The sequence below is a fragment of the Triticum dicoccoides genome, chromosome 6A, assembly GCF_002162155.2.
Source record: "Triticum dicoccoides isolate Atlit2015 ecotype Zavitan chromosome 6A, WEW_v2.0, whole genome shotgun sequence".
Classification (NCBI taxonomy): domain Eukaryota; kingdom Viridiplantae; phylum Streptophyta; class Magnoliopsida; order Poales; family Poaceae; genus Triticum; species Triticum dicoccoides.
The window spans coordinates 169,871,532-169,880,657 of record NC_041390.1 but is presented as its reverse complement, the minus strand read 5'-3'; the positions used below and the strand labels follow the sequence as shown (position 1 = coordinate 169,880,657).

At 45.8% G+C, this 9,126-nt stretch overlaps 1 protein-coding gene across 8 annotated transcripts; it reads right to left on the bottom strand.

Moving 5' to 3' along the window:
- Positions 1 to 4,346: 4,346 nt before the first annotated feature.
- Positions 4,347 to 8,682, bottom strand: LOC119316458. 8 transcript variants are annotated; one of them, XR_005153006.1, is made up of 8 exons: positions 8,101 to 8,681; positions 7,307 to 7,459; positions 6,365 to 6,466; positions 6,125 to 6,181; positions 5,746 to 5,992; positions 5,515 to 5,658; positions 4,891 to 5,004; positions 4,347 to 4,779 (listed from the first exon to the last, which is right to left on the bottom strand). XR_005153006.1 is itself a non-coding variant. In XM_037590777.1 (5 exons), the coding sequence occupies exons 1-5, from the start codon at positions 8,215 to 8,217 to the stop codon at positions 4,705 to 4,707; spliced, it is 561 nt and encodes a 186-aa protein (XP_037446674.1). In that variant the 5' UTR covers positions 8,218 to 8,666; the 3' UTR covers positions 4,347 to 4,704. The 8 variants fall into 8 exon arrangements, 1 of the variants encoding a protein (XP_037446674.1); XR_005153007.1 differs by having other exon boundaries at positions 5,603 to 5,658; XR_005153008.1 differs by having other exon boundaries at positions 4,891 to 5,658; positions 8,107 to 8,682.
- Between the last annotated feature and the right edge of the window lie 444 nt (positions 8,683 to 9,126).

The window sequence follows — 9,126 nt, the reverse complement described above, 5'->3', positions numbered from 1 at the left end:
CATGGTGGCGGCGTGCGGAAAAAGGAGTCGAAAACCTGGGCGAGGGATCTTTTCCTCTTATTTTTGCGTCTGTGAAATCATGTGGATCCTGAGAAATTGCATCGATCTTTGTAATGTGAATGTAACTTTATCTTGGAGAGATTGCATCTATCCATCAACCTAGGTCCTCCTTTTTTTCTTGGCATTTGTAGAGATCGACCTATGTAATAAAAATATTTATGTACGTGTATATGCCAACTCACATGCACATATGGGCCATATTTTAACAGAATTGAGAGATTGTTTCTGATTTGGTGCGTAGGGTATATGGGTCCACCCGGTTATGAAGATCTAACGGTTCTAGATTGATCAATGGAATTAGGCCCATTGAATTAAAGGTCGGATGTTTCTAATTATTATGGTATTTTCTAGACTAATTATCTTTTTTCTGGTTAACCCGTCAAGTACTTTTTAAATATAAATAGATGTCTTGTAACCGGGAATCCAAGACTGATCGGGTCTTCCCGGGAGAAAGAATATCCTTCGTTGACCATAAGAGCTTGTGATGGGCTAAGTTGGGACACCCTTGCCTAGGTTTAAACTTTCGAGAGTCGTGCCCACGGTTATGTGGCAGATGGGAATTTGTTAATATTCGGTTGTAGAGAACTTGACACTTGACTTAATTAAAATGCATCAACCACGTGTGTAGCCATGATGGTCTCTTTCCGTCGGAGTCCGGGAAGTGAACACGGTCTTGTGTTATCCTTGAACGTAAGTAGTTTTAGGATCAATTCTAGCTTCTCGACCGTTGTGTTGCTTCTCTTCTCGCTCTTATTTGCATATATTAGCCACCATATTTGCTTAGCGCTTGCTGTAGCTCCACCTCATTACCTTACCCTACCCAGAAACTTAAATAGTCTTGATCTCGCGGGTGTGAGATTGCTGAGTCCTTGTGACTCACGGATACTTCCAAAAAGTTGTAGGTGCCGATGATATCAGTGCAGGAGACGCAACCGAGCTCAAGTGGGAGCTCGATGAAGATCTTGATCGTTGTTTTGTGTCTTTTCCGGTTGATCAGTAGTGGTGCCCAGTTGGGACGATCGGGGGTCTAGCATTTGGGGTTGTCTTCTTTTATTTTGGTTCCGTAGTCGGACCTTTGATTGTACTCTGGATGATGTATGTTTAACTTGTTATTTATGTGAAGTGGCGATTGTAAGCCAACTCTTTATCCCTTTCTTATTCAGTACATGGGATTGTGTGAAGATTACCACTCATGCGACAAAAACCACCATGCGGTTATGCCTCTAAGTTGTGCCTCGACACGTGGGAGATATAGCCGCATCGTGGGTGTTACACGTGCGTGCATCGTGCGTGCTTTTCCATCGGTGCTAGCTCTAAGGCCGAGGTTTTGGTCGTCTTCGTCTCTGGCTAGTCGTTGAGCAACAACGGGAAAGAGGTGCTGCAAGAGATGCGTAGGCGCCGTTGTGTGCCAGATTCGCCGTAGCATGACGAACCAGACATCACCGCAGATGACGCATGTGAAAGTGCAACTATCCCTAGGTGGTTTTGGTAATTCATAACAGCATATAGCTCATTGAGCTAATGCTATTCCAAGATGATTATTTCAGGAAAGCTCAATGATTGGCATGGCATGGATGTGAAAGTGGAACCCTCAAAATGCTAAGGACAAAGGATTGGCTCAAGCTCAAAAGCTCAAGACTCTTCATTTTATATTTTAGTGATCCAAGACCACATTGAGTCTTTAGGAAAAGCCAATACTATTAAGGAGGGATGAGGTGTTGCTTAATGAGCCTCTTGCTTCATGTGCTTAGTGATATGCTCCAAAATCCTCAACTACTTTCCCATATCCACATATGACCTAAACCCTAAGCCAAACTCGGTCCTACCGATTCTTCCTATCCGGCGCCACCGAGTTTCACTTGTCATTAGCCACTGCCAAACCCTAGCAATTCGGTTCTACCGATAAGGATCTCGGTCTCACCGAGATGGGGTTGCAAACTCTCTGTTTCCCTTTCGTAACTTTTCGGTCTTACCGAAAGAGCGAATCGGTCCCACCGAGATTGCAATGTAAACTCAGTGTTTCCCCTTTGTAACTTTTCGGTCTCACCGAGTTCCACTCGGTCTCACCGAAAGAGCAAATCGGTCCCACCGAGTTTGCCTGACCAACTCTCTGGTTAGCTAATTACCAAATTCGGTCTCACCGAGTTTGTGTAATCGGTCTCACTGAGATTACGTTATGCCCAAACCCTAACCGAATCGGTCCTACCGAGTTGCATGTTAGTCCCACCGAAATTCCTAACGGTCACTAGGTTTACTACTTCGGTCAGACCGAGTTTTCTGATTCGGTCCCACCGAGATTGGTAAATTGTATGTAACAGTTGGATTTTGTGTGGAGGCTATATATACCCCTCCACCTCCTTCTCATTCGAAGAGAGAGCCATCAGAACACACACACCATTCCAACTCATATGTTCTGAGAGAGAACCACCTACTCATGTGTTGAGATCAAGACATTCCATTCCTACCATATGAATCTTGATCTCTAGCCTTCCCAAGTTGCTTTTCACAAAAACCCTCTTTCCACCAAATCCAAATCCTATGAGAGAGAGTTGAGTGTTGGGGAGACTATCATTTGAAGCACAAGAGCAAGGAGTTCATTACCTACACACCATTTGTTACTTCTTGGAGAGTGGTGTCTCCTAGATTGGCTAGGTGTCACTTGGGAGCCTCCGACAAGATTGTGGAGTTGAACCAAGGAGTTTGTAAGGGCAAGGAGATCGCCTACTTCGTGAAGATCTACCGCTAGTGAGGCAAGTCCTTCGTGGGCGATGGCCATGGTGGGATAGACAAGGTTGCTTCTTCGTGGACCCGTTGTGGGTGGTTGCTTCTTCGTGGACCCTTCGTGGGTGGAGCCCTGTGTGGACTCGCGCAACCGTTGCCCTTGGGTGGAGCCCTGTGTGGACTCGCGCAACCGTTACCCTTCGTGGGTTGAAGTCTCCATCAACGTGGATGTAGGATAGCACCACCTATCCGAACCACGGGAAAAACATCCGTGTCTCCGATAGCGTTTGAATTCTCCAAACCCTTCCCTTTACATTCTCGCAAGTTGCATGCTTTACTTTCCGCTGCCCATAAACTCTTTGCATGCTTGCTTGAGTGATGTGATGATTGCTTGACTTGTCCTAAATTAGCTAAAATCTGCCAAGAACTAAAATTGGGAAAAGGTTAAGTTTTATTTGGTCAAGTAGTCTAATCACCCCCCCTCTAGACATACTTTCGATCCTACAGCATGCCTCCATGCAGCCGAGTGTGTGTGCATTCTGCGGCCGAGTGTGTGTGCGCATTCTGCGGCCGAGTGTGTGTGCATGCATGTGTTGTGTACATGCGTTTGTGTGCTCCATGCTGTGCGCGTTTGTGCATAAGTTGGATCGACATCAGTTAGTGCGTTGGCGTGTGTACAAGCATGGCTGCATGCGTCTTGTACATGCATGGCTTCTTGCGTGGTTATCAGTATAAACTAATAAAATATTTTTAACTTAGCATCCTGATGTATCATCTCTAGTGGTTAGCGAAGAGTTTATGTTATTTTATTTGTTTATAGGTGGGCAGGCGGCAAAAAACAAGGGAAAACGCGCAAGGTTCCTTGCAGACGCTCCACCGCGAGGTTTCTTGCTCCTTCTCGGTCGTCGGGAATCTATGTTCTTTCACTCTTTTTTTACATGAGCTTTGTTCATGCTTTTGTCAACACGCGAGATATCTAGCATCAAGGTGCACGTGTCATGCAAGAAAATGAAGATAATCAGATAAGCAGTACGTAAGTGAGTCATGCACTTCGATGGTACCTACTCCTATACGTAATATTTTTTCTCCTCGATGGCACGTGAATAGTGCATGTACTCAACGATGGAGCACGGGATGGTAGCCACGACATGATCAGCCCTTTTTTAGAGAGAGCACGTACTAAATAACTTTGATGTGTCCCGCAAACTCGCAGAATGACGAGAAGCTTGCTTACACTACTAGGAAAAAGGCTACTAGCAGCGCGGGTAAAATGGCTACTAGTAGCGTGCGTACCCGCGCTACTAGTATCGCGCTACAGCTAAAAGTTAATAGTAGCATGGGTTAAACCCACGCTACTAGTATCACGCTAGAGCTAAAAGTTAGTAGTAGCATGGGTTAAACCCGCGCTACTACTAACTAGCATGTATGCCGCCTACGCTACCGCTATTACGGACCCTACTAATGAAATAGTAGTAGCGTGTCTATAATACCAACGTTACTAGTATCCTAAATACTAGTAGCGCACAGGTTTTTCCCACGATACTACCAACTTCTTAGAAATTAAAAATAAAATAAAATCAACCAATTCCATTCTATCACACAACTGCCGTATCTACTATCACAGAGTTCCTCATTGTAGCGACAACTCATGTATAATTACTATCACAAAGTTCCTCATTGTAGCGACTCATTGTAGCGACACAGTGTTGTCCATGGCAACTTGGTAGGAAGCTACCTACGTAAGTGGTTCTTGCCATGCAAATTTAGAATTTTACTACTACTTCTAGATGCCTGAGACCAAGACTTGTTAGTTGTTGTGCGGCGCCTGCGACAAAACACACCGGGAAGCCTCGACGAGCCACACCCGGCCAACGGCAGCCACTGCCTTGAGTTGCGACGCCGTCACCTCCCACACCCTGGCCCTCAGCTCCAACAGGCATCACTCGATGTTGTCACCACCACTGGACAGAGGAAGCCATCGTACACGTGCCCCGCACCCTGAAACCCAAACACCATTAAGATCCAGATTCAGAATTGGCCACATACCGGATCAAGTGTATCTGAATGTTGATCATCTCTCAGGCTCGGGGTGTCTGGTCGACTGCTTACCAGTATGCTGGGGTGCCAGAGGTAGAGGACGAGCAGTAGCTTCGCCTCTCCGTACATCGGCAGCAACGCAACCGTCAAGTCCATGAACCTCTCGACGTCCGTCAGCGTCGAACCCTGCAGCATTACCAACAGAGGTTCAGAAACTTCAGATTCTTCAAAAGAATGACACAGAAAACAATGCAGTACATGTCAGTGCAAATGTGCTACAAATTTTCCCAAGATTCTTATTTAAGACGTAATGCACAACTGAACTACACAGTGAAGCAACACATAGATACTTCCATGACAAAAGATAACGCAAAAGATTAGAAGCAATTCTATTGTGTTGGAAGTTCTAAAAAGAAACAGCACCTACAAACCACATAAGGAGTTAGAGGCATAATTCTTCTGGTAATATTCTATCTATCCATTTTTCTAAGTAGTCACTTCAATACCTTGATATCTTTCACATTTTCAAACATAACAAAGTCCATGAATCTACTGTTGGAAGAGCCTAGCGACTATACAAACTTGCAAATTAGGTTGGCTAAAAACTAAACAGAGAGTGCATCTTCTCTAAACAGAGTGGAACTTGTTGAAGACAAACTAGAGTGAAGTGATAAAAACAAGGACACAGTGTCATACAGTCTACCAATGCACACAAAAACTGCCGCTCAAACAGGCAACCATGTAATAGCAAACTAAAGCATTGTGGGGGGAGGGATGCTGCTGCCTGGCATCAAATATGAAATTCAGGGTGATAACAAAAGCTGCCTTCCAAGTCAGCCCCTGCAGTTCAGAAATTCAGGATGATAAAAATAAACAGAGCAAAAACCAACAAGAAACATCTACTTCGGAGTTGAAATTAGATATTACGAGTGGCTTCAGAATTGTTATGCTCAAGGTCTAAGAATACTAAATTGTGTGCGCCATCTCCTCCATGGCAGCGGCCGGCGCCTTGGAGAGCCCCTCCGGGACCTAGTGCAGCGCGGGGGCCTCTGCCGAGGCCGCTCAAGCGGCGGCGCAGAAGAGGAGTAGGTCCAAGACGTCCTTGCCAGCCCCGCCCATCTGGGGTTGGTGATGAGAACAACACTTTCAGATGATGGCAAGCAAGCAGAACGAACTGAAAAATTAGTTTGGACCTAGACGTTAGTTACTTGCACAATCTTATACCGATTTGTTGGTACAAAGACACAAAATGTTCAGATACGATACTTTGAGGATGTTGATGTGTTGCATAATGCCGGTTAATTACCTGAGCAGGTGATGTTGCGCATGCACACGAGTTGAAATTAAACAAGAAAACCCCTACCTGTTTTTCAGAAGTCAGCACTAAATAAATCAACCGCTTCTCTAATTCTTTACTGCCAGAGATGGAGTGCTCGTTCCATATAGATCTACCAAAGAGCTAGCTAGCATGAAAATATGTATGGATTGGCCGGTAGATGAGTGAGCAGGGACAGTCAGATCAAATGAGAGAGAGGGAGAGGGAGACCTTGACTTGCTCCATGGCGTCGTCGGTGGTAGGGTCGCAGCAGCAGAAGAGCGGCGTTCCAAGATGATGCCGGATCCCATTCTGCGCTCTCTCCCCACGCATCTACAAGAGAAGACCAGACCAGATGTGGTTGAATAGATGTGATTAGAGGGAGGTACCAGATTAATCGATTGAAACTTATAAGAGTGGGATATTAATCGATTACACACAGTTGCAGAATTGGGAGATCATGATTCAGAACAGCAGGAAAGCATTACACAATCTATCGCAAGGAGACACATAAACATCAGGAAACCACATCATCAGGGAACCAAGCATACCAACCACACATCACAACAAAACTGAGACACATCATAGTAATTGATCGACAAATCATGGAATGGAATGCCAAAAAAAAATGCTTTGCATCTATCCTTTTTATTGATGGATGCAATTCACTGTCAGTGAGGTGATATGCCTAGCAAATAAAAACCTAACCTAAAAGCTAGAATAAAACTCTAAAAACCAGGCAAGGCAACGACGGGCCTGAGAGTACTGAGTAAGAAGCTTAATTTGTTCCTGGCAACAATAAACCTAGCACCGGTTGTCGTGCAACAAATCTGAAGAGAGGCAAAAGAAAATCTAACTTGTGTGTGTGTGTGTGTGTGCGTGCGTGCATCAAGGTACAAACAAGGCCTGCCAAATCAAAACAAGAACTAGCTCATAATTATTATGTTTCTAACATGTGTGGAAGTAATTCAACAGTTTCACCAACAATTGTTCTGCCATTGTGTTTTATCGAGGCGTGATTGATTATACATAGGCTTGATGTGTTATTTCGGAATTGATCCCATCTGTCCTGGTTAATAGACACGTTATTGTACAGAAGATCAGGTTAGATTGATTTTTGCCACGCGCACATACATATTGATTTTTCCAATATCAAGAGGAGAGAAGATGGACCTTGACTTGCTGCATGCATGGCGTCATCGGTGCTAGCTGGGGTTGCAGCAGCGGAAGAGTGGTGTCCAGAGATGATGCACAGAGGGGATGAAGAATCCACGGGCAAAACTGCACATGTTTGCATGAGGAAACCGTATCATCAGGGAACCAAGCCTACAAACCGCACATCACAACTGAAATGAGCCACACGTCGTAATCATTGATCGAAAAAGCATGGAATGGGATGCAACAAAAATGTCTAGGCTTTGTCGAGAGCTACACAAAAACATCATTGAATCTTTTATTGATGGATGCAATTCTGTGTCAAATAGGTGATATGCCTAGAAAATAAAAACCTAATATAGAGCCTAGAACAAAGCATTAGAAAGAAGGCAAGGCAATGATGGGCCTGAGATCAAGGAGTAAGAAGCTTAATTTGTTCGTGGCACCAAAGCTAGCAGCCCTGCAACAACAGATCTGAACAGAGGCAAAAGCAAACAAAGTTGTGCGTGCGTGCATGCATGCAGCAGGGAACAAACAAGGCCTGCCAAATGAAAACGACAACCAGCTCATAATTATTATTTTTCTATCATATGTGTAAGTAATTCAACAGTTTCACCAATAATTGCTCTGCCATCCTGTTTTATCTCATCCAGGCCTGATTATGCATAGGCGTGACACATTATTGCACAGAAGATCAAGACATGGGCACATACAGAATGATTTTTGTTTGCCAGGCGCACATAATTATTGATTTTTGCAGTATCAAGAGAAGGAGAGAGAGAGAGAGAGAGAGAGAGAGAGAGAGGATGGACCTTTACTTGCTCCATGGCGTCGTCGGTGCTAGCTAGGGTTGCAGCAGTAGCAGAAGCGCGGCGGTGTCTAGAGATGATGCCGGCATCCCAATCTTCCTTTTCTCCCCTGCCGCACATCTGTCTGCAAGAGAAGCCCAGATCAGATGCGATTAGAGAGAGAGAGAGATACCTTGACTAAGCTGCTCGTTATGGGTCGAAGATGTCGGCGGCGGCGGGGTCAGAGCTTGATGGCATGGATGGCGGCATCCCGGGAGAGAGAGCTGGGAGGAAGCCCCCTCACTCCTCGTCACCCTTGGCTTGGATTTGGAGAAGGAGCTGAACGTCGCGTCCTGGATCGACGGCGGCGCGGATCCAGATGCCCCGCCGTGGGCATGACCGATCCCGATCTGACAGCGCCCGCCTGCTCGATCTAGTCTAGGGGCATATAGATGGATAGAAGGTGGGGGAAGGTGGAGGGGATGGGGGCGGAGGGCGCCGGCCGGTGGGATCGCCGGGCGGATGAGCGGGGCGGCGGCTATGGATGAGAGGAGAGAGAGAGAGAGAGAGTTTGGTGGGGTGGGGGTCGATCGGGGTCGGTGTGCCGGTGTGGTGTGGGGCGGACACGCTCAGTACTAGCATGGGGTATATCACCTCGCTATAGCTATTCGCTTAGTAGTAGCGCAGGTAGCAGGAGCGCGTTGTTGCTAAATCTAGGGTGACGGGTACTGTCTGTCGATTTTAGTGGCAGCGTGTGATACGTCTCCGTTGTATCTACTTTTCCAAACACTTTTGCCCTTATTTTGGACTCTAACTTGCATGATTTGAATGGAACTAACCCAGACTGACGTTGTTTTCAGCAGAATTGCCATGGTGTTATTTTCGTGCAGAAATAAAAGTTTTCGGAATGACCTAAAAATCAACGAAGATTATTTTTGGAATATATAAAAAATACTGGAAGAAAGATCCATGTCAGGGGGCCCACACCCTGTCCATGAGGATGGGGGGTGCGCCTACCCCCACTGGGCGCGCCCCTGCCTCCTAGGCCCC